This window comes from Jaculus jaculus, chromosome 19 (genome assembly GCF_020740685.1).
Source record: "Jaculus jaculus isolate mJacJac1 chromosome 19, mJacJac1.mat.Y.cur, whole genome shotgun sequence".
NCBI lineage: Eukaryota > Metazoa > Chordata > Mammalia > Rodentia > Dipodidae > Jaculus > Jaculus jaculus.
In genome coordinates, this window is record NC_059120.1 from 160,690 (window position 1) to 187,056 (window position 26,367).

The following is a 26,367-nucleotide window of genomic DNA, read 5'->3' on the forward strand; positions in this document are numbered from 1 at the left end:
GGGAGAGAAGGAGGAAGAGTGAGAGGGGGAGAGAGAATGGGAGGGAGGAAGAGAGGGACAGAAAGAGAGGAGGAAGAGTAGTAAGAGGAAGAGAGGGGTTTACTTTTCTAAGAGATGCATTTCAGAATTTTTCAGATCACTTAACACTAATGTCCAGTCATCTTTTCAATGTGAATGATTAAGAACAAGTGTTCTGACCCAAGATTACTTGGTATCTAAATCTTGGCTTTGCCACTTATTATCTGTGTGCCTAGACAAATAATTGCTTTGCGCCTCAGTTCCCTCATTTATAAAATGGGATCAATAATACCCTTCCCCAGAAAATCCTTGCCAGCTGTATTTCAGGTATGGGGGACTAGACTATATTATACTGAATTACAATTTTTTCTTTTTCTTTTTGTTTTTCAAGGTAGGGTCTCAATCTAGCCCAGGCTGACCTGGACTTCACTCTGTATTCTCAGGGTGGCCTTGAACTCATGGAGATCCTCCTACCTCTGCCTCCCTAGTGCTGGGATTAAAGGCGTGTGCCACCACACTAGGCTTTTTTTTTTTTTTTTTTTATTGAGGTAGAGTCTCACTGTAGCCCAGTCAGACCTGGAATTCACTATGTAGGCTCAGGTTAGCCTTCAACTCAGCAATTCTACTACCTCTACATCCCAAGTGCTGGGATTAAAGGCGTGAAGCTTTAAAATTTTTTGTGTATGTATAAACTGCAAAATTTAAACACTAGAAACATATTCCAAAGCCAGGCCTTTAATCCCAGCACCTGGGAGGCAGAGGTAGAAAGATTGCCATGAGTTTGAGGCCAGCCTGGACCAGAGTGAGACCCTACCTCAAAAAAAAAAAAATTCCAATTAATAAATAAGCAGTTTACATAATTTTTAAATTGCTTAATAGAGCTGAAAGTTGTGGCACAATGCCTTTAGTTCTAGTACTCAGGAGGCTGAGGTAGGAGGACTGCCAAGAGTTCAAGGACAGCTTGGGGCTATCAAGTGAGTTCCAGGTCATTCTGACCTACAGTAAGACCTTGCCTTGAAAAACAAAAAATAATAGGTTGATATTGTATATATGTAAGTACAATGATTGTGATGGGGAGGTAATATGATAGAGAATGGAATTTCAAAGGGGAAAGCAGGTGGGGGGGAGGGAGGGAATTACCATGGGATATTTTTTTACAATCATGGAAAATGCTAATAAAAATTAAAAGAAAAAAATTTTTAAAAAGAAAAACAAAAAATATTCAAAAAAAATTTTGGGGGGTCCGTATACTTTATTTTTTAGGTGTGGAAAGACAGAAATAGATGGGGAACTAACTTGAATTGTGGTCACAAGTCCCCAAGCTGCAAGTAATTGGGAAGTGGACACATTCATTCCTCTAGGTTGTGGTTCTCATAGAACGTGTTTTGCAAAGATGGTCTTTTCTGACATCCAGAAAGAGCTGGAGCAGGAAAAAGTCTCCTGAGCGTGGTGGGCGAGCGTGATGCTTTCATCCCTAACCAGACAGGCCGGCTCAGGATCTTTAGTTCTCAGTCACTGCGTCTGGCTAGTGTGAGTGGCGGTCTGGGGATACGTTTTCAGCTGGCAGCATGGCAGGCAATCTGGCACGAGCCTGAAGGGGGTGGAAGACGGAGTAGGACCCATCACAGGTTGACGCCTGGAGTTGGGAAGGAGGGCACAGAAAGAGGCAGCAACCACCAGGCAGACACCCAAATCTCTTTTTATTGGGGGTAGGGAGGAATGGGCCTCAAAGTGGGCCTGGGGCCCTCACTGTACAGCTTGTTCATTGGCACTGCCTCCTGAGTCCTGAGGTTTCATCACCTCTGGAAGCTCAGGAGGGCTGGAGAAGGGCTCAATGCGCAGGGCCTCGAAGGCATCATCTGCTCGGAAGGCCAGGCCCACTGTGGCTGGAGCCTGTGGTCTCGCCGTCTGGCTGGTGAAGCCACACTCTCTCAGCGTTTTCCCATCATCAAGGAGCTGGTCGTCCTTGTACAGCCGCTGCTCCTCGGGCGGCCGCTTGAGGATGCTCCCGACGATGCGCTTCAGCTCGAACACGGTGCTCGATTCCTTGGCGTCTGTGAAGATGGTGGTCTTGCGACGCCGGATCATAAGAAACACGTCCTAGGGGGCGGCAGGCCCGTGTCAGCAGCAGCCTGCGGGTCGTCTCCCCACCCGACCACCCCCGCCGCCCCAGCCCGACCTGGCCCGGCCCGGCCGCGCCGCCCCTCCCCCGCGCCCTTAAAAATTTTAAGTATCAGAAAAATGCAAGTTAAAACTGCTTTCTGGGGCTGGTTTAGTGGTTAAGGCACCTGACTGCAAAACCTAAGGACCTGGGTTCAATTCTCTAGGTCCCACATAAACCAGATGCACATGGTGGTGCATGTGTGTGGAGTTCATTTGCAGTGGCTCAAAGCCCTGGCATGCCCATTCTCATACACTCTCTCTTTCTGTCTCTAATAAATTAAAAAAAAAAAAAAAAAAAAAAAAAAACTGCTTTCTGAGATTCCATCTCATTCTACTCAGGATGGTTATCATCATGAAAATAAAGGGGAATAGACAACAAGTGCTGAGAAGAGTATATGGAAAGAAGAACTCTTAACCCCTGTTGGTAGGAGTGTAAACTGGTATGGCCACTAAGGTAATTAGTGTGAATGTTTCTCAAGAAACTAAAAAGAAAACTACCATATGGCCCAGCTAATCAGGGAGTATATCTAAAGTTCAACCACAGAGGTACTTGCATGTTCAAGTGTATAGTTACACTATTCACAATAGCAAGAAAATGGAACTAGCCTATACGTCCATTAACAGATAAAGATAAAGAAGAATGTGGAATTTTAGTCAATCAGTTAAAAAAAAAAAAAAAGCAGGCCAGGTGTGGTGGTGCACACCTTTAATCCAGCACTTGGGAGGCAGAGGTAGGAGGATTTTTGTGTGTTGGAGGCCACCTTGAGACTACACAGTGAATTCCAGGTCAGCCTGGGCTACAGTTGAGACCTTACCTCAAAAACAAAACAAAACAAAACAAACAAACAAACAAAAAGAAGCTGGGTGCGGAGGCACACGCCTTTAATCCCAGCACTCGGGAGGAAGAGGTAGGAGGATCACTATGAGTTGAGGCCACCCTGAAACTATGTAGTGAATTTCAGGTCAGCCTGAGTTAGACTGAGACTCTACCTCAAAAAAACAAAAACAAACAAACAAGAAGAAAGAAAGAAGGAAAGAAAAAAAGAAAGAGGGCTGGAGAGATGGGTTAGCGGTTGGGCGCTTGCCTGTGAAGTCTAAGGACCCCGGTTGGAGGCCGGGTTCCCCAGGTCCCACGTTAGCCAGATGCACAAGGGGGTGCACGCGTCTGGAGTTTGTTTGCAGAGGCTGGAAGCCCTGGCACGCCCATTCTCTCTCTCTCCCTCTATCTGTCTTTCTCTCTGTGTCTGTTGCTCTCAAATAAATAAATAAATAATTTTAAAAAAAAAAGAAAAAAGAAAGAAAGAAGGAAGGAAGGAAGGAAGGAAGGAATGAAGGAAGGAAGGAAGATAGGAAAGAGAAAAGAAAAGAAAAAAGAAAGAGAAAGAGAAAAACAAATTAGCACTCAGAAGGCAAAGGTAGGAGGATCACCATGAGTTCAAGGCCACCCTGAGACTACATAGTGAATTCCAGGTCAGCCTGGACTAGAGTAAAACCCTACCTCAAAAAAAACAAAAAAATTAAATTTATTTATTTATTTATTTATTTATTTATTTATTTATTTGACAGAAAGAGAGAGAGAGAGAGGGAGAGCACACCAGGGCCTCCAGCCACTGCAAATGAGCTCCAGATGTGTGCACCCCCTTGTGCATCTGGCTTACATGGGTCCTGGGGAACCGAACCTGGGTCCTTTGGCTTAGCAGGCAAACGCTTTAACCACTAAGTCATCCCTCCAGCACCCAAAAATATTTTAAAGAAAGTAATGGGGGCTGGGGACATGGCTCAGTGGTTAAAGATGATTGTTTTTAATGCCTATTGGCCTGGGTTTAATTACTCAGCCACCCACATAAAGCCAAATGGGTACTTGTTTGCAGTGGCAAGATATCCTGACATACACACACAAAAATAAATAAATACAAATTTAAAAAAGAAAGTAATGAAATAAAATTATATTCTCCCCCAAGTAAGATTGTTATAAAGAATTGGTTGGGAGCCTGGTCTGGAGGAGCACGCCTTTAATCCCAGCACTCGGGAGGCAGAGGTAGGAGGATCACCATGAGTTCGAGGCCACCCTGAGAACACAGAGTGAATTCCAGGTCAGCCTGGACTAGAGTGAGACACTACCTCGAAAAACCAATAAAAAAAATAATAATAATAATTGGTTGGGAGCTAGAGGGATGACTTAGTGATTAAGGCATTTGCCTGCAAAGCCTAAGGACCCAGGTTCTATTCTCCATGTTCCATGTAAGCCAGATTCACAGAGTGGCACATGCATCTGGAGTTAGCTAGAGGACTTGGTGCACCCATTCTCACACTCTCTCTCTGTCTCAAATAAATAAATAAATAAATACTATTAAAAAAAAGAATTGGTTGGAGGTTGGAGAGGATTGCTTAGTGGTTAAAGTATTTGCCTGCAAAGCCAAAGGGCCCTAGTTCAATTCCCCAGGACCCACATAAGCCATATAGACAAGGTGGCACATGTATCTGGAGTTCATTTGCAGTGGCTGGAGGCCCTGGTGTGTCCATTCTCTCTTTCTGTCTCGCTCTACCTCTTTCTTTCTCTATCTCAATAAAATAAATAATTAATATGTATATTTATTATTTATTTATTATTAACAACTTCCATGATTGTAAACAATATCCCATGGCCATTATGTGTCTGGAAGAGCACATTGTAAGGAGTCCTACCCTTCCTTTGGCTCTTGCATTCTTTCTGCCACCTCTTCCACAATGGACCCTGAGCCTTGGAAAGTGTGATAGAGATGTTTCAGTGCTGAGCATTCCTCTGTCACGTCTTTTTTATTTTTAATTTTCTATAATTAACAACTTCCATGATTGTAAACAATAGCCATGGTTATCCCCTCCTCTCCCCCACTATCCCCTCTCCATCATATACCCTCCCCCTCTCAATCAGTCTCTTTTATTTTGATGTCATAATCTTTTCCTCCTATTATGATGGTCTTGTGTAGGTTGTCTCAAGCACTGTGAGGTCATGGATATCCAGGCCATTTTGTGTCTTGGGGGAGCACATTGTAAGGACTCCTATCCTTCCTTTGGCGCTTATATTCTTTCTGCCACCTCTTCCGCAATAGACCCTGAGCCTTGGAAGGTGTGACAGAGATATTGCAGTGCTGAGCACTCCTGTCACTTCTCTCCAGCACCAGAATGCCCTCTGAATTATCCTAAGGTCACTGCCATCTGAAAAGAGAAGATTCTCCACCAAAAGTGAGAGTAGCATTAATATATGGGTATGAACATTAAGAGAAGTACCTACTGGGCAGTTTGATAAGCATAATATATACATTTAGCCAGACAGCAGCAGATGTTACAACCCTAGGGCTCATGACTACCTATGTTTTAAGTTTTCAATATCAGGGATGTGTTCCCTCCCATGGAGCGGGTCTCCAGCCCAATTAGAGGGCAGTTGGTTTCCATCATCATAGACGTGCCACTATTGCACCCGTTGGCTCATTTGGGCTGGCTGGCAAAATATAAGACTTGCAGTGTCCACTGTGGAGTTTCTTCATGGTGATTTCTCTCTGTCCCATTGAACTGCATGCAGAATGGCTTCTTCCACCTTTCTGTAAGCTGGTCTACTTGGAGAAGGTTATAAGCTCAGTGCCAGTAGGATTTCTCAGTGGCCTTGCAGCCGAAGTACTTGGAGTCTTCAGCAATAGGGTCTTACCATCTATTCCTAGTGGGAAACCAAGGGCCTTGGCAATGGCCTGTAATGATTCGGGGGTATCAGGGACCTCTCTGGCCAACAACACACTGGAAGGTATCCCATCCCTGGCACTGAAAATTTTCTAGCAACATTATATGGCTCCTGAGTGCCCATTGTCCAAAAAAGTAGGTTTCCATATGATTTATTTATATCCTCTTAGATTTTGATTAGCCCTCCCTCCACCTTTCCTTTACTCAGTGACCTCACATGGGCCATCTCACCCCCATTAATCTATTTTTCTACTTACATATATACAATACCATCCTATTAAGTACCCCCCTTCTTTCCTTTCTCTTCCCTTTATATTTCTTTTCTAGCTTACTGGCCTTTGCCACTGAGTTTTCTTCCTACTCACACAGAAGTCCAGTCATCTGTAGCTAGGATCCATATATGAGAGGGAACATGCAATGTTTGGTTTTCTGGGTCTGAGGTACCACACTTAGTATAATCCTTTCCAGATCCATCCTTTTTTTTTTCTTCAAATTTCATAACTTCATTTTTCTTTACTGCTGAGTAGAACTCCATTGTATAAATGTGTCATATCTTCATTATCCACTCATCAGTTGAGGGACATCTAGGCTGGTTCCATTTCCCAGCTATTGTGAACTGAGTGGCAATAAACATGGTTGAGCAAGTATCTCCAAGGTAAGGAGATGAGTCATTAGGATATATGCCTAGGAGTGCTATAGCTGGGTCATATGGTAGATCTATTTTTAGCTGTCTTAGGAACCTCCACACTGATTTCCATAATGGCTGGACCAGATTGCATTCCCCACAACAGTGTAGAAGGGTTCCTCTTTTTCTACATCCTCGCTAGCATTTATGGTCATTTGTTTTCATGATGGTAGCCAATCTGACAGGAGTGAGATGGAATCTCAATGTAGTTTTAATCTGCATTTCCGTGATGACTAGGGTTGTAGAACATTTTTTAGATGCTTATATGCTATCTGTATTTCTTCTTTTGATAACTCTCTATTTAGTTCCATAGCCAATTCTTTTAAACTGGCTTGTTTGATTTCTTATGATTTTTTTTTTGAGTTCTTTGTATATCCTAGATATTAATCCTCTATCAGATGTATAGCTGACAAAGAATTTTTCCCACTCTGTAGGTTGCCTCTTTGCTTTATTCACAGTGTCCTTTGCCATACAAAATCTTTGTAATTTCATGAGGTCCCAGTGGTAAATCTGTGGTTTTATTTCCTGGGCAATTGGGGTTATATTCAGAAAGTCTTTGCCAAGACCAATATGTTAAAGGGTTTCCCCTACTTTTTCCTCTAGCAGTTTCAGAGTTTTAGGTCTGGTGTTGAGGTCTTTAATCCATTTGGACTTAATTCTTGTGCATGGAGAGAGAGAAGAATCTATTTTCATTCTTCTACAGATATATATCCAGTTTTCCTAGCACCATTTGCTAAAAAGGCTGTCTTTTCTCCAGTGAGTATTTTTGGCTTATTTATGAATATCAGGTGGCTATAGGTACCTGGACTTATATCTGGGTCCTCTATTCTGTTCCATTGATCTACATGTTTGTTTTTGTGTCAGTACCATGCTGTTTTTGTTACTATGGCTCTGTAATATAGATTAAAATCAAGTGTGGTGATACCACCAGCCTTATTTTTGTTGCTCAGTATTATTTTAGATATTCGAGATTTTTTGTGATTCCGAATGAATTTTTGGATTGTTTTTTCTATTTCCATGAAGAATGCCATTGGAATTTTGATGGGGATTGCATTAAATGTGTAAATTGTTTTTGGTAAGATTTCCATTTTCACAATATTGATTCTTAAGATCCCAGAACAAGGGATGTCTTTCCATTTCCTAGGGTCTACAATTTCTTGCTTGAGTGTTTTAAAGTTTTCATTGTAGTGATCCTTCACTTCCTAGGTTAGGTTTATTCCAAGGTACTTTTTTTTTAAATGCCATTGTAAATGGGAGTGATTCTCTGATTTCATCCTTTGTGTGTTTGTTGTTAGCATTTAGAAAGGCTACTGTTTTCTGTGATTTTATTTTGTATCCTGCCACATGGCTGTAGGTTTTTATCAGCTCTAAGAATTTGCTGGTAGAGTCCTCAGGATCTTTTATGTACAGAATCATCTGCAAATAATGATAACTTGATCTCTTCCTTTCCAATTTGTATCCCTTTTATGTGTGTTTCTTGCATTATTGCTATGGCTAAGACTTCCAGTACTATATTATTATAAAGTATTTTTGGGATGGAGAGATGGCACAGGGGCTAAGGTGTTTGCTTGCAAAGCCTAATGACCCAAGTTTGATTCTCCAGAACCCACATAAAGCCAAATACACAGTGGCACATGCATATGGAGTTCATTTGCAGTGGCTGGAGGCCATGGCATGCCTACTCTTTCTATTTCTCTGTCTCTCTGCTTGCAAATAAATATAAATATAAATATTTTTAAAGTATTTTTATTCAGTGCTAGTCTCTGCCATGACTCATCCATCTTCCAGCATCAATAAATGTTCTATTTGCCTTGAGGGTGGAGAGGAGTGGGTAGGGTGGGAAAGAAGAACCATTAAGTGTTTATACACTCTCAGTCTCCAAACTAATCAACATGTTTCCATTCCTTTTCTTCAAGGAAGTAACAAGCCTCCTGTTGGGCAAAGCAGGCACCTTATGCTATCAGATCTGTCTTCAGAACTGGGCAGAGTTGCCTGATGTTAGGTGCACCTGTTCTATCACACTGTGAGGATTGGATTCTGTCTATGCTATTTACTGGCTATAGAGCTTCAAGCCAGTTACTAACTGGTCTGTGCCTTAGTTTCCTCTTCTGTAAGATGAGGTCTTGTCTGTAGAGTGGCAATAAGGATTAATGAATATGTGAAGAGTATTTAGGAAGTACTCAATCAGCACTGGTTTGCTATTGTCACAAAGTGAGGTAGAGGTTTTGCCATTTTACCTTCCATCTTCTAGGAATTGCTTTTATTGCTTTTCTTAGTCTCACTTTGAAGTTTTCTATTACTGAAAAAGTCTTTTCCTTGACCCTGCATTCTCCTTACCCTTTATTCACTTGCTTTCCTTATAGTCAAATTTCTGGAAAGAACAGCCTCCATCATTAGTTTTGGAACCTCGCTTTCACTTGCTTGCTGAGCCATCTGCACAATCTAACAGAGACTGCCAGGACCACTTTGGGATCTTCCTACTTGCCATCTGCAAAATGTAACACTTCTCCTTTTGGAAAAGCCCTCCCTGCAATAGCTTTAGCAACTTGGTTCTCTTGTTTCATCCACCTCCTTCTCTAATGTCTCCTCTCTTCAACAGCCTCCAGCTCCTCTATCCATTCCCTAATGGTGAGTTTTGAGCATTCTCTCCTCTCTTTCTTCCCAAAGAGTCTGTGAGAAACTATATTTTCCATCCTAACATCTTGCCTGTACATTAGACTTATATAGCCAGTTGTTTCCGTGTCTTCTCTGCACAAATAAACCACTTGTGTCGTAAGATCATCTTCCCAATGCTACATAACTCAAGGCTATACTTTGTTCATGAGCCACACATCTTGACCAGATTATACTTCTCTTAAAGCAAGGCAACACTGGATCTCTGTCACTTTTCAGCATAGCCTATTGAAGACCTTCACAATCAGGTCTCCAGGTTGTCTTTTTTTTTTTTTTTTTTTTTTCCTATTTTGAGGTAGGGCCTTGTTTTAGCCCAGGATGACCTGGAATTCACTGTGTAGTCTCAGTCTCAGGGTGGCCTCAAACTCATAGCAATCCTCCTATCTCTGCCTTCCAAGTGCTGGGATTAAAGATGTGTGCCATCACACCCAGTTTGTGGCTTCTTATGCCAGATAATTGCGGTGTGTAAATGGTGTACAAAGTGAGATCATTATACCCATGTCTATCTTGTTAACTTTTTATTTATTTTTTATTTTTGGTTTTTCAAGGTAGAGTCTCACTCTGATTCAGGTTGACCTGAAATTCACTATGGAGTCTCAGGGTGGCCTCAAACTCATGGCAATCCTCCTACCTCAGCCTCCTGAGTGCTGGGATTAAAGGCGTGTGCCACCACACCCAGCTTTGTTAACTTTTTAAATATAACCTGCCTGGCAAAAATGTTCTCATTGCTTATGAATAAGCCAGTCTTTTAAATGTATAACTCCAAAATCTCACTGAATGCTCTAATACCTAATTCCCAGACTCTCCAAGGTCCTTCTTTGTACCCAATATATTTAATTCATGGTTTTCTTCCAGTATTTTTTTTTTTTTTTTTTTTTTTGCTTTTGGTTTTTCAAAGTAGGGTCTCACTCTAGCTCAGGCTGACCTGGAATTCACTATGTAGTCTCAGGGTGGACTTGAACTATTGGTGATCCTCCTACCATTGCTTCTTAAATGCTGGGATTAAAGGTGTTTGCCACCATACCCGGTTGTTGTTATTGTTATTGTTGTTCTTCTTCTACTTCTCCTTCTCCCTCTCCTTCTCCTTCTTTTTCTCCTCCTTCTCCTCCTCCTCCTTCTTCATTTGAGAGAGACATATAAAGACATAGAGGCAGGCAAAGAGAGAGTGAGGGGCTGGAGAGATGACTTAGCAGTTAAGGTGCTTGCCTGCAAAGCCAAAGACCCACGTAAACCAGATGCACAAGGAGGCACACATGTCTCTTGCTTGTTTGCAATGGCCAAAGGCCCCGGAGCACCCATTCTCTCTCTCTCTCCCCCTGCCTATTTCTCTCTCTCTCTCAAATAAATAAATAAATAAAAATATTTAAAGAGAGAGAGAGAGAGAGAGAGAGTATGTATGCACCCAGGCCTTCTGCCACTGCAAACAAACTCCAGACACGTGTGCCACCTTGTGCATATGGCTTTATGTGGGTACTGGGGAATTCAACCCAAGCTGCCAGACTTTGCAAACAATAGCCTTTAACTACTGAGCCATCTTTCCACCCTGACTTAAAGTCTTTCCTCTTGTAGCATACCCACTGGAACAAGATGATTGATCCTTCTGATGAGGCCACCCACCAAGATCTAATCCTGTAGTGCTCTTACTGCTATATTACTTATTCCAAGTACTGGCTGTGCAATGACCCAAGATGAAAGCCCAGAAATCACACCTGACTTCCTTGACAATGTTGTCAGCTAACACTGTACATGTTATATATGCCAGGTATCATAAATAATGATTTAAAAACATAATTATCTGTAGATTTATTTATATATTTGAGAGAGTGAATGGGTGCATGAGGGTCTTCTGCCACTGCAAACTTTAGATGCTTGTGCCACTTTGTGCATCTGGCTTTACCTGGCTACTAGGGACTAGAACCCAAGATGTCAGGCTTTGAAAGCAAGTGCCTTTAACCACTGGGCCATCTCTTCAGCCCAATAATACATCTTAACATCAACAAACACTTGTACCACTTTTACATACTGTGTGACAGGCCTTATGTGAGATGAGATAAAAAGCACAAGATCCAAATATATAACTGTTATAACCAAAGATAGCTAAATGCTGTGCATCTCAAGTAGTTGTGATGAGGATTAAGTTTGTCATGTGTACTATTGTGCATTCCATTTGAAGCATTCATCTTCACCACAGCCACTAAGATACATAAAATTATCACTCTATTTTATGCACAGGGGAAGCTTTGGCTCAAAAAAGTCTCATAATTTACCCATTATCACATAGCCCATGAACAATGGAGCTAAACCTTTAACTCAAACAGTACAGTGACATGTTTTATTCTAGTAGCCTTTAATCCCAGCATTTGGGAAGCAATGGTAGGAGGATTGCCAATAGTTCAAGGCCACCCTGAGACTACATAGTGAATTCCAGGTCAGCCTGAGCTAGACTGAGACCCTACCTTGAAAAACCAAAAGCAAAGTAGTAAGGTTTCTTATGCTCCAAGTAATAATGTGAATTATATGTGTGTTGCTTCATTTAATCTCTATAGCACCCTCTCTGAAGCAAGGTTTTATTCCTTGATTATCTCTTTGGATAAAGAAAACCAAATATGAGGCTGGGGAGATGGCTCAGTGGTTAAAGGCACTTGCTTGGGGCTAGAGAGATGGCTCAGTGATTAAGGCACTTTCCTGCAAAACCTAAAGATGCAAGTTGGAGTCCCCTGTACCCACAAAAACCTGTGGAGTGGTGTGTCAGGGCCTTCAGCCACTGTAAATGAATTCCAAACAAATGCACTACTTTGTGCATATGGCTTACATGGATCCTAGGGAACTGGCTTTTCAGGCAAGTGCCTTAACCACTATGCCATTTCTCCAGCTGCATCTAGAGTTTGTTTGCAATGGCTGAGGGCTCTGGCATGCCTGTTCTCTCTCTCCTATTCTCTCTCTGAAATAAATAAATAAAATAAAATATTAAAAAAGGGCACTTCCTTGAAAAGCCAATGGGTCTGGATTCAATTACCAGCCACCTATGTAAATCCAGTTACATAAAAAGTGGTGCAAGTGTCTAGTATTACATTTGAGGTGGCAAGAGACCCTAGCATGTCCATACAAACACACATATCCACACACACTCATACATGTGCAAATAAATAAATAAATTTGAATACTTTTATTTATTTGAGAAAGAGGGATTGGGAATAAATGTGTAAATAGCACACCAGGGCCTCTTGCTATTGCAAACAAACTCCAGATGCATGTGCCCACTAATTTGTGCATCTTGCTTTATGTAGATACTGGATAATCAAACCTTGGCTGGCAGATTTTATAAGCAAGTGGCTTTAACTGCTGAGCCATCTCCTCAGTCACAATAAATAATTTTTGTTTTGGTGTTTCAAGGTAGGGCCTCACTCTAGCCCAGGCTGACCTAGAATTCACTATGTAGTCTCAGGCTGGCCTTGAACTCATAGCAATCCTCCTCCCAAGTGCTGGGATTAAAACCATGTGCCACCATACCCAGATAAATTTTTAATTATTATTAATTTTTAAAGATTTTACTTTTTAAATCTTTTATTTATTTATTTATTAGAGACAGAGAGAGGAGGGAGTAGGGAGAGAATGGGCATGGCAATGACTCTAGCCATTGCAAATGAACTTGAGACACATGTGCCCCCTTGTGCATCTGGTTTATGTGAGACCTGGAGAACAGAACCTGGGTCCTTAGGCTTTGTAGGCAAGTGCCTTAACTACTAAGCCATCTCTTTAGTCCCAATTTTTTTTTTGGTTTTGTGAAGTAGGGTCTCACTCTGGCTCAGGCTGACCTGGAATTCAGTATGTTGTCTCAGAGTGGTCTCAAACTCATAGCAATCCACCTATCTCTCCTCCCAAGTGCTGGGATTAAAGGCATGTACCACCATGCCCAGCTTAAAAAAAATTTTTTTTAAAGAAAGACAAATAAAAATTTCAACTGATACATCCAAAGAAATCTGAAAGCAAATGCTCATTGTTAAGAGCCTTATTGGACAGAGCATAGCTAAGGCAGGAGGATTGCATTTCAGGACTGTTTAGTGAGATCCTTTCAAGACAACATTTAAAAAGGGTTAGACATGCAGCCCATTGGTAGAGTATTTGCACTTGGCTAGCATGTGTGAGTCCCTGATTCATACCTAACACCACACACACAAAAAGATAGATTTACTCTTCTTGGGGTTTTTGTTGTTGTTGTTGTTGTTGTTTGTTTTCTGAGGTAGGGTCTTGCTCTAGCCCAGGTCTCAGATTGGCCTCAAACTGATGGCAATCCTCCTACCTCTGCCTCCTAAGTGCTGGGATTAAAAGCATGTTTCACCACACCTGGCTTAGATTTACTCTTCTAAGAGATTTACTTAAAAATTCCTTGGATTGGGCTGGAGAGATGGTTTAGGGGTTAATGCACTTGCCTGCAAAGCCCAAGGACACATGTTCAATCTCTCTCCAGATCCCACATAAGCCAGATGCACAAAAGTGAGGCAAGTGCAAGGTAACACATGCCCGCTAGGTGGTGTAAGTATATGGAGTTTGATATCAATAGCTGAGGCCCTGGCACTCCAATTCTCATTTTCTCTATCTATTTCTGTCTCTAAAAAAATAATTCCTTGGATTTAGGTTTCTTAGTTCATTTAACACAAAGTTTTATGTATCTTCTTCAAATGAAAGTGAAGGTATTTAAATTTATTCAAACATCTTTTTATTTAAACAAACATTTATTGAGTACTGTTTTAGTCTGTTTTCTGGTGCTATAACAAAATGTATCAGGCTAGCTAAATTACAAATAACTGGAGATTATTTGGTTCAGTTTACTAGAGGCTGAAGTCTAAGAGCACATTAAGTGTTCTGATTGACATCAGTAAGGTCTTCTTGCTATCACAGTTGAGGGAATCTCATAGTGAGAAAGAGTAGGTCTTTCTCCCTCCTACTTCTAACTATCTCTCAAAGTTCCTGTGTTAGTCAGGCTTTTTGAGAAAAACAGAACCAATAGAATGACTATATTACAAAGTGGATTTACTAGATTGGCTTACATAATACATACTGGGCAGTCCAACAATGGGTGCTGAAAGCTAGAGAGGTTCAGAACCTGTCCACAAGGTTGGGTATCTCAACAGTACCAACCTGGAGAGATGCTGGTCTTCAGTCCACAGTAGAAAGAAACTGAGTTCCAATGTCCATGAAAGATGACAGCAACAGGGTGCAAGCATTCACCAGCCACTTTTGGGCTGGAGAGATGGCTTAGCAGTTAAGCACTTGCCTAAGGACCCCGGTTTGAGGCTCAATTCCCCAGGACCCACATTAACCAGTTGCACAAAGGGGCGCATGCATCTGGAGTTCATTTGCAGTGGTTGGAAGCCTTGGCGCGTCCATTCTCTCTCTCTCTCTCTCTCTCTCTCCATCTTTCTCTCTCTGTCTGTCACTCTCAAATAAATAAATAAACAAAAAAAGTTTAAAAAAAAACAGTCACTTTTTCCTAGAATCTCTCTAAAAGGCTTCCACCAGAAGGACTACCCATTCTGGAGGGAAGGTCTAACTACCTCGGTTGATTCTTCCTAGAAAAATCTTCCCAGATCCACCACCCAAGAAGCATGCTCCTACTTGATTCCTAAAAATGAGTATGTGTTTTGCAAATAGAGGAAAGTATGTAATGAAAAAGGTGATGGTCAATGTGGTGGTTTGATTCAGGTGTGCCCCATAAACTTAGATGTTTTGGATGCTAGGTTTCCAGCTAATGGAGATTTGGTAATTAATATCTGCTGGAGATTGTATATTGTTGGGAGTGGGCTTATGGGTTATAGCCAGTTTCCCCATGCCAGTGTGTGGCACACTCTCCTGTTCCTGTTGTCTACCTTATGTGGGCCAGGGTGTGATGTTCACCCTCTGCTCATGCCATCATTTTCCCCTGGCATCGTGGAGCTTCAGTAACAGTAAAGTGCAATAGTAAAGTGGTATTGAGGAGTGGGATTGCTGCTAGACACCTGACTGTGTGACTTTGGTCTTTTGGAGCTGATTTTCAAGTAGAATGTGGGAGGATTTGAAACCTTGGACTAAGGGATGCCTTGCAGTGCTGTGAATACAGCTTGATGGACTATTCTGATCAGAGTTGAAACATTTGAATGCAGTAAGAGCTATGGACTGTGAGGTTTGGCTTATGAGGGTGGGAAAGATCGTTGCTTGGACTGGACTAGCAGTTTGTGTGAAGCTTGCTGTTATGCCTGTGACCTGAGAAATTGTTCAGGGTTGCTTTAGAATTGAACTGGTGTGAGCAGAGGGATATGGCTTAGAAAAAAATGAAACCTTTGGGCCTTGAGAGATTACAACCTGTCAGACTGGGCTAGCTGACCTGCACTGGAGCAACATGAAGAATGTAGGCTCTTTTAGAGGGCCTGAGTGCTCAAGAAGTGTCCTGTTCTTCAAAGTCTGCTTTATTCCCCCCTAGATTAACAAATTGGCACCCTACTTGGTATTGTAGAGTATAAGAAATGCAGGAAAGAGAGGGTCATTGAGTTTGCAACACAGTTTTGTGTTTTGGAAATGGCCATGGGCAGTGTGAAGCAGGTTTGCTGTATGCTTGCATAGAGACCACCAAATGGGGCCATGAGGATGAACCATGTATTGCAGTGGAGATACAGTGGAGATACCCAGACCACCAGATGGCTGCTAAGGAAAGCTGCCGGCCCTGATGAAGTTTATCAGGACAGTGAGTAGCCTAGCTGGAGGGGCAGAATTGGAATGCTAGAGACTTACTGCTGGTTAGAATTATTGAACTTGGAGATTTGTCACTGGCTAGAGTTGTTGGGCTTGAAGTTACAGAGTTTGATATCTCCCCTGGTTGTTTTAAATCTGATATTGGTTGAATATTTCTTTGCTATGGCCAATGCCATCTTTTTCAGTGTATTTACTCTGTGCCATTATGGGTTTTGGGGGATTTTTTGGTATTATGGCTCAGTTAAAAGATCTTGGACTATGGGGATGTATGAACATCATTGGAATTGATAAAAATTATGGGGACTCTTAAAGTTGTACTAAATGCATTGTATTTTATATCATGTATGGGTACCAGTTTATGGGCCCAGGGGCAGAATGTGGTGGTTTGATTCAGGTGTCCCCCATAAACTTAGGTGTTCTGAATGCTAGGTTCCCAGCTGATGGAGATTTGGGAATTAATGCCGTCTGGAAATGGTGTATTGTTAGGGGCGGGCTTATGAGTGCTATAGCCAGTTTCCCCATGCCAGTGTGTGGCACACTGTCTTGTTCCTGTTGTCCACCTTATGTGGGCCAGGGGGTGATGGCCACCCTATGCTCATGCCATCATTTTCCCCTGCCATCGCGGAGCTTCCCCTCGAACCTGTAAGCCAAAATAAACCTCTTTTTGCCACAAGCTGCTCTTGGTTTGGTGATTTCTATCAGCAATGCGAACCTGATTTCAATAGTCAGAGACTAGTAACTATTAAAGCCTGGCCTGAGTTGGTGAACTTCAGCATCCCTGGCAGATTCCTTTGGAGTTTTATAGCAGTGTGAGCCAGGAACACAGGATGGAGAAAAGATGTTCTCAGTAAGATTACACATTATTGAAGGCTATCATTTGAAATCATGTTTAGTACTAGACTGGGAATAATATCACCTTCTCTGATTTGTATAACACCATTTCTGTACAATTATAAAATGCTATCTCAGTAATATTCTCAACTTTGGAGGTCTGACCAATCATAACCACCACTGTTGTCCATAAGGAAAAGCAGAAGCACAGGTCAGAGAAGATAGGTACTCAGGGTTGTTCAGAGTTTACCGTTTGATTCGGAAGTGAAAGCCTGTTTTACAGCTCACTGAAGTACAATAACAAGATTATAGGATTATTCCCTTTTCTTCTGCTTGTCTTTGGAAATATGAGATGAAGTGTTATGGTTTAAAAGGGTATTGAAAAGGCAAAAAGCACTCAGAAATAGTGGTAGGCAATTTTGAAAATGCTAGGTGAACTGAGAGAATGGGGTGGTTGTACTGACAATAAGTTGAGCTGTTTGCCAATAGGAAACAAATATTTTTTTCAAGGTAGGGTCTCACTCTCATTCAGGCTGACCTGGAATTCACCATGTAGTATCAGGGTGGCCTTGAACTCATGGCAATCTTCCTACTTCTTCCTCCTGAGTGTGCCACCATGACCAGCTAGGAAACAGAATTTATTTAAAATTTAGCCAGGTGTGGTAGTGCATGCCTTTAATCCTAGTACTTTAATGACCTTACCTTTAAGCACTGTCACATTCTGAGGAATTTAGGGATGGCAATTGTACATGTGAATGCAAGGTCATAATTCAGGTAATACCAAAGACATAGGTGAGATATAGAGCCACTGGATCTGCACAGAGTACATTTCCACATCTCACAAAGCTCATATACACTCACTCCATTAATCTCTCTTAACCCTCAAAATATACAAAAATTCCACTATCTCACATGTATTATCATGCATTTTCTTCTTTGAATTTTATAATGTTTTGTAGCCATTAGTGACTAGCATTCCTCTTCAATGTATCATCTATGGAATTTACCATGTTATTGTACATATCATTATTTTATCTCATTTTGTTGTGTAAATACATTATATGATATCTGATTTGTTTATAGTGTATAGCTATTATTAATAAAGTCATTAAAGGCATTGCTTTACTTTTCAATAGATAAAGACATTCCTTTCTATTACCAATATATGTACACCTATTTATGCAAGAGTGGGCTTTTGATATATATTGTATTTGATATTACTATATACTGTATACAACAATGTCCCAAAGCAGACTTGCCCCATACATTCACATCAGCAATTCCAGTTCTCTATCTTCTCCATCACTTAGCATTAGCAGTCTTAAATTTGAGCCATTCTGGTAGAGATATCAGAGTGTTTTCAGAGAGCTTTTAACTTCTTTATCTCCAATGACTGGTGCTGTTGGCTTTGGGCCATTTAGATACACTTTCTGTGGAAAAAAATCTACTTGTCTTTTATCCACATTTAAATTGGTAGCCTTAGCTGGGCATGGTGGTACATGCCTTCAATCCCAACAATTGGGAGGCAGAGATAGGAGGATTGCTATGAATTTGAGGCCAGTCTGGGACTACATAGTAAATTCCATGCCAGCCTGGGATAGAGCGAGACCCTATCTCTAAAAACAAAACAAAGCCTGGCATGGTGGCACATGCATTGAATTCCAGCACTCAGGAGGCAGAGGTAGGAGGATTGCCATGAGTTTGAGGCCACTTTGAGACTAAAGAGTGAATTCCTTTTCAGCCTGGTCTAGAGTGAAACCCTACCTTGAAAAACCAAAAGAAAAATAAATAAACTTAAAAGAAATAAATTGGCAGCCTTTTTTCTTGTGTCTTTGTGGAAATTCTTTGTATAATCTAGATACAGAGCTGTGTTGCCTGGGTGAGGGAACAGATAGACTAATGTGTATCTGAGCAGAGATGAGAGGCAGAGAGAGGTCCTTAAAAAGAAAAAGGCCCAGACAGAAAAAAGATGAGAGCCTTTATATTTAAGCATGGGGAAGAGCCAATTGGTTTGTAGATTTGAAGGGCAGGCAGGCCCCAGAGTCAACCCATCTGGGCCAGCCCATCTAGGTAGTGCACTAGACTGTGGACAGCAAGGGGCACTTTAGATCAGTCTGGATCAGATAGGAGTCTATTTCTGCCAAGAGTTTCATTCTGGTGCCAGGGCAAGGTGGCATGTGGGGTGGCACTCCTGGTTCTCTCTGGGCCTCAATTTCTAACTGAAACCCTTTAAAAGAAGCTAGCTTTCTCCTGTATTCCTTCAATATCTCCTTTAGGACCATCAGGTTTCTTACTGTCTCATTTTTCTTAGATTTGCTACTCTTTCATGATTGAGCTTTAAAAATAAATGTAACTCACCTAGATTCTTTTGTTTGGTTCATCTGTACATAGCGAAATTTCCTACTATTTTTATTTTGTGGATCTTTCTATTTGTTTTCCTTATATATTTGAAAAAGAAGCATCTTGTACATTCAAAGATTATATTGGGCCAGGTATGATGGTGAATGCCTTTAATCCCACCACTTGGGAGGCTGTAGTAGGAGGATCACTGTGAATTTGAGGCCACCCTGAGACTAATAGTGAATTCCAGGTCAACCTGGGATAAAGCAAGACCCTACCTCAAAAAAAAAAAAAAATATTGCATTGGTCAGTTGTGGTGACACATATATGTCACCCCAGTACTTGGGAAGCTGAGGCAGGAGGATTGTGAGCTTGAGGTCAGCTTGAGATACATAATGAGACTCTGGTTAAAACCAGGAGGTTGGGGGTGAAGGGAGATTATTGGCATAGTTTTTAAAAGTCTCTTAAAATTGAGTCTTCATTTTGTCCACAGCACATCAAATCAACCTATTATAGCACAAAATAAACAATAACAATTTGGTTTTGCCTGGTGTAGTGGCACACACCTTTCATCCCAGCACTCCAGAGGCAGGGGTAGGAGGATCATTGTGAGTTCAAGACAAGCCTGGGACTATAGAGTGAATTCCAGGTCAGCCTGGGCTACAGTGAGACCCTACCTTGAGAACAACAACAACAACAAAAAAAAAATCCATGGAAGACTCAAACTAGTATGAATGTAAATTATTTTGAAAGGAAAGGGCTTAAACAAAGACTGGTGAAAGAACATCTTGCTCTTCAAGGTCAAGCTTTATTATCCCCCAGATTTACAAGTTTGGCTATGCCATCAACCTGGTACTGGTTTTGGAAGCATGAAAAATGTAGGCAAGTAGTTCTAGGAGCTGCTGAGATGCACCTATGTGAAGCAGTGTTGAAGTCCTTGTATGGAGACCCAGCAAGGCCACCGTATGGTGCTATAAAGATAAACCATGGGTTGAAATGGAGACTCAAAGAGTTTAGAGATGCCAGCACTGTGGATGGCTGCCAAAGAGGGCTGCTGGCTCTTCTCCTGGGCTTTAAGCAGCCTATCTGGAAGGGTAGAATTGGAACCCAGAGAGTTTGTCATTGGTAACAGATGTCAGACTTGAAGCTGCAGATATTTGATATTTGCCTGCCCATTATTTATGTTGGGAGCTATGAGCCTAACTTTGGCTATGTTTACAGAAACTGCCATATAGCAAGTTAAATTTCTATCTCCTCATCTAAATGCTCAGTTACCAGAAATGAAGAAATAGTACCTTTGGGTGATAAGCCCCACTCCTCCCGTGCTGCTGGCAACTGATAAAGAAACAGAGATTAGCCAGTGACTCTGTGATCTTTGGCCTGATTATGTCTCCTTCTCCCTACAACCTTATATAAACCTACATGTAAGAATAAACTCTCAAGGCCTTGACCAGAAACTCAGTTTGGTTTCCTTCCTTGTGTCTTTTTGCCTCTTCCCATTCAGGTTAACTTCCCCTTGGGTCCTTGTTCAACTCCCCACTGCCCCACTGGCCGGGGCAATTATTGATCTTGCATTGGTCCAGTCTCTCCTTGGTATGACTCCTTTTTCCAATGGGAATGTTTACTTTCTGCCATTATATATTGGAAATATGTTTTCTGTTATATGATTTTATAAGCTAGCACTTAAGATACCTTGGACTATGGGGATGTTTGAACAGTGTTGGAATTGATAAAAACTATGTGTGCTTTTAAAGTAGGACTGAATGTGCTATATTTTACATTATGAATGATCATCAGTTTATGGGGGTCAGAGGTAGCATGGGGTAGTTTGAATTAGGTGTCCACCATAAACTCATGTGTTTTGAATTATTGGTTCCCAGCAGATGATGATTTGGGAAATGGAGTCTTGCTAGAAAAGGTGTGTTGTTGGGGGTGGGTGTCATTACCTCTGTTGTACCAACTTTCCCCTGCCATCTATCATGGCATTTCCCCTTGAGACTGTATGTCACCAAAATAAAATAAACAACTTTTTCCCCATCAGCTGTTTTTGGTCAGGTGCTTTGTCCCAGCAACAAGGTAACTACAACAGAAAATAGGTAACTACAGCACAGAGTCTCAGCCATGACCCCTGGGATGGTTCAAAGAAAGATACCACTTATTGAGGTGGCTGGCTGCTGTTTGCTTTGCTTATTTGTTTGGGGATGGGGAGGGGCGTGAAGATGATTCTAAACTTCCAGGAACTACCTCATATTACCTGGGCTCTGTAACTCACTGAAATAAACTCATTGTTGTTTTACCAAAAAAAAAAAAAAAAAAAAAAAAAAAGATACCACTTATTCTCCCCTACTGACTTAAGGGCACATATACTTTGGCCAAAGGGGCATGGTCAGGGTTTCAGTTTCCATACTCTTCTAACAGGCATCCTACATACTTCATAGTCTCCCAAACATTAACTGTGCCCTCTTCAAGACAGCATGCTTTATGCTGTCATCAGGGTTAACACCCTAGTTAGTATGCAAAGATGCACAGTTATGGGAACCACCACTGTCTCTCTGGAGAAAACTAGGGGAGAGAAAGGAGTAAATCCTTCCCTTGGTATATGTGCACATTAGTAAAAATAAGACAAACATTATTTAAAAGACTTTTCATTTTGGAATAGAGAACAAAGCAAATATACACCCACCTGAATCATAACCAACTGTACTATAAATAGGGAAATTTTTTTAACTCTTTTTTTTTTTTTTTTGAGGTAGGGGCTTGCTCTAGTCCAGACTGACCTGGAACTCACTATGTAGTCTCAGGGTGGCCTTGAACTCATGACAATCCTTCTACCCTGCCTCCTGAGTGTTGGGATTAAAGGTGTGTGCCACCATACCTGGATTTACCTCATTTTTATTGGTTTGCTTGTTTTGGGTTTTGAAATAAGGTCTTACTGTCTAGCCCAGGCTGACCTGGAATTCACTATTTAGTCTCAGGGTGGCCTCAAACTCACAGCTATCCACCTACCTCTGCCTCCCAAGTGCTAGGATTAAATGCATGAACCACCAGTCCTGCCTTAACTTTAAAAAATATACTTATTTCTTTACAAGCAGAGAGAGATAGAGAAGAGACAGACAGGATGACCATAGAGGTTTATCCAGCCCAGAGTTTCATGGGTGCTCGGTAAGTACTCTATCAAATATGCTACATCATCCTCAGAGCCAAGTTGTATTTTCTTTCTTCCTCCTTCCCTTCTTTCCTTCTTTCCTTCCTTCCTTCGTTCCTTCCCTTCCTTCTTTCCTTCGTTCCTTCGTTCCTTCCTTCCTTCCTTCCTTCCTTCCTTCCTTCCTTCCTTCCTTCCTTCCTTCCTTCCTTCCTTTCTTCCTTCCTTCCTTTCTTCTCTTTTAATTAGATAGAAATGTTGTATGGATACATCATGTATTGGTACCATCATTCCCTCTTCCCTGTACCCACTCCACTGAGGGTCCTACTTAGTAGGATTGCAGTGCTCACCATGGAGTTATGGGTTATGAGTTGTGAGAACAGTAGTCAGTCACTGTGTGTGTATGTGTGTGTGTGTGGGGGGGGGACAATGCCTCTGGATTGTGGATTCACTAGGGCTTCTGTGCTAGGGGTGGTTCATCTGCTGACAGGGAGTCATCTATACTTTTTTTTTTTTTTCGAGGTAGGGTCTCACTCTAGCCCAGGCTGACCTGGAATTCACTATGGAGTCTCAGGGTGGCCTCAAACCCATGGAAATACTCCTACCTCTACTTCCCAAGTGCTGGGATTAAAGGCATGTGCCACCACTCCTGGCCTTTTTTAAAAAAAAATTTTTTTAAATGTACCTCACCAGTCCACAGTACACAGGTCCCAGACATGCTGGTGCCCAGCAACACAGTGCAAGCTATGTTCTTTAAAACCCATGTTCCCTCAACTTTTCTACTTTAAGAAGAAATCTGAGTTATTAAATCTTTTTTCATTGACAACTTCTATAATTATAGACAGTAAACCTTGGTGATTCCCTCCATTACCCACTTTCCCCTTTGCAACTTCACACTCCATCATATGACTTCCCCCTCTCATTCAGTCTCTCCTTTATTTTTTTTTTTATTTTTTAAAAACTATTTTATTTATGTATTTGCCAGAGAGAGAGGGAGAGAAAGGAAGAGAGAGAAAGATAGAGAAAGAGAAAATGGGCACACAAGGGCCTCCAGCCACTGCAAATGAACTCCAGACTCATGTGCCACCTTGTGCATCTGGCTTACGTGGGTTCTGGGGAATTGAACTGAGGTCCTTTGGCTTTGCAGGCAAACACCTTTACCACTAAGCCATCTCTCCAGCCCAGTCTCTCTTTTATTTTGATGTCATTATCTTTTCCTCCTATTATGATGGTCTTGTGTATATAATGTCAGACACTATGAGGTCATGGATATCCAGGTCAATTTGTGTCTGTTCAAGAGCATTGTAAGGAGTCAAGGAGTCATACCCCTTTGGCTCTTACATTCTTTTTTGTTCCCTTTCTCTTTTTTTTTTTTTTTTTTTTTGGTTTTTCGAGGTAGGGTCTCAGTCTGGTCCAGGCTGACCTGGAATTAACTCTGTAGTCTCAGGGTGGCCTTGAACTCATGGCGATCCTCCTACCTCTGCCTCCCGAGTGCTGGGATTAAAGGCGTGCACCACCACACCCGGCTTGTTTTTTTCAAGGTAGGCTCTCACTCTGGCCCAGACTGACCTGGAATTCACTAAGTCTCAGGCTGGCCTCAAACTCACGGCAATTCTCTGACCTCTGCCTCCTAAGTGCTGGGATTAAAGCATGTGCCATCACACCCAGCTGCTCTTACATTCTTGCTGCCACCTCATCCACAGTGGACTCTGAGCCTTGGGAGGTATGATAGAGATGTTTCAGTGCCAAGCACTCTTCTGTAATGTCTTCTCAGCACTATGGTGTCTTCTGAGTCATCCCTAGGTCACTGTCATCTGAAAAGAGAAGCATCTCTAACTAAAACTGAGAGTAGCATTAATATATGGGTATGAACATTGAGAGAAGTGCTTACCAGGCAGTTTGGTGAGCATAGCATATACATTTAGCGAGACACCAGCAGATGTTAACAACCCTAGGGCCCATGACTTCCCCTGTGATAGGTTTTCAGTATCAAGCATGTATTCCCTCCCTTGGAGCTGGCCTCCAGCCTAGAAAGTGTTTTCCCCCATAACAGACATGCCACTGTTGCACCCATTGGCTCATTTGGTCAAATTTAAGGCTTCCAGTGTCCAGTGTTGTTTATCTCCATGGGTGATTTCTCTCTCCCATGGAAGTCATGCAGCATAGCTTTTCTACCTTTCTATCAGCTGGTCTACATGAAGAAGGCTTTCAGCTTAGCTCCAGCAGGATTTCTCATTTACTTTACAGCCTAAGTAGGTGGAGTCTTCAACAATAGGATCTTACCATCTACACCTGGTGGGAAACCAAGAGCCTCAACAATAGCCTATAATATCTTGGTGAAGTATCAGGGACCTCCCTGGCCAACAACTTACTGGAAGGTATCCCATCTCGAGCACTGAAAATTTTCTACTAACAATATATGACTACTGATGTGTTCCATTGTCCAAAGAAGTAGGTCTCCATATGACTTATTCATATCCTCTTAGATTTTGATTAGCCTGTCCCTCACCTTTCTTTTACTCAATCTCTTGCACTGACCTTGCTAAGGTCAATACCAATGATGTGTTCTTTTCCTTATATATATACAATACCATCCTCTTAAGTCCCCTCCCCCTTCTATTCATTTTACATTCCCTTTCCAGTTTACTGGCCTCTGCTACTGAGTTTTATTCCAACTCACTTAGAAGCCCAAACATTTGTAGCTAGGATCCACATATGAAAGAGAACATGCAATGTTTGGCTTTCTGGGCCTGAGTTATCTCACTAAGTATAATCCTTTCCAGGTCCACCCATTTCCCCACAAATTTAATAATTTAATTTTTCTTTACTGCTGAATAGAACTCCACTGTATAAATGTACCACATCTACATTATCCACTCATCAGTTGAGGGACATATAGGCTTATTCTATTGCCTAGCTACTGTGAATAGAGCAGCAATAAACATGGTTGAGCAAGTATCTCTAAGGTAGTAAGATGAGTCCTTAGGATATATCCCTAGGAGTGGTATAGCTGGGTCATATGGTAAATCTATTTTTAGCTATCTCAGGAACCTCTACACTGATTTCCACAATGGCTATACCAGATTACTTTCCCACCAACAGTGTAGAAAGGTTCTTTTTTTCCCACATCCTCATCACCATTTATTGTCATTTGTTTGTATTATGGTAGCCATTCTGACAGGAGTGAGATGGAATCTCAAAGAAGCTTTAATTTGCATTTCCCTGATGGCTAAGGATGTAGAACATTTTTTTAGATGTTTATATGCCACCTGTATTTCTTCTTTTGAGGACTCTCTATTTAGTTCCATAGCCCATTTTTTTTTTCAATTGGGTTGTTTGATTTCTTATTATTTAATTTTTTGAGTTCTTTGTTTATCCTGGTTATTAATCCTCTGCAAGATGCACAGCTGGCAAAGATATTCTCCCATTCTGTAGGTTGATTGTTTGCTCTATTCAGTTTCCTTTGCTATACAAAAGCTTTGTAATTTCATGAGGTCCCAGTAGTTGAGTCATAGTTTTATTTCCTAGGCAACTGGTTATATTTACAAAGTCATTGCCTATGCCAATCTGTTGAAGGGTTTCCCCTACTTTTTCCTCTAACAGTTCCAGAATTTCAGGTTTGATATTAAGGTCTTTGATCCATTTGGACTTAATTCTTGTGCAGGGAGACAGATAGGGATCTATTTTCATCCTTCTGTAGATACATGTCCAGTTTTCCTACACCATTTATTAATCTAAAGAGACTGTCTTTTCTCCAATGACTGTTTTTGACATTTTTGCTGAAGATCTGGAGGCTTTGGCTGTCTGAACTTAAATCTGGGTCCTTTATTCTGTTCCATTGATCTACATGTCTGTTTTTGTGTTAGTACCATGGTGTTTTTGGTACTGTGGCTCTGTAACACAAGTTAAAATCAGGTATCACCAGCCTTATTTTTGTTGCTCAAAACTGTTATAGATATTCAAGGTTTTTGGTGCTTCCAAATGAATTTTAGGATTGTTTTTTCTGTTTCTGTGAAGAATGCCATTGGAATTTTGATGGGATTGCATTGTATGTGTAGATTGATTTTGGCTAAGATTA

General features: G+C 41.4%; 1 protein-coding gene across 1 annotated transcript in view; it reads right to left on the bottom strand.

Annotated features, from left to right (window-relative positions):
* Positions 1 to 1,701: 1,701 nt before the first annotated feature.
* The window catches only part of LOC101616995 (elongin-B-like), a 29,570-nt gene continuing 4,904 nt past the window's right edge, over positions 1,702 to 26,367 (bottom strand). The window contains exon 2 of the mRNA XM_045138668.1: positions 1,702 to 2,118. Coding sequence (XP_044994603.1) covers positions 1,765 to 2,118 — 354 coding nt within the window. The 3' untranslated portion in view covers positions 1,702 to 1,764. The remainder of the gene's footprint in view (positions 2,119 to 26,367) is intronic.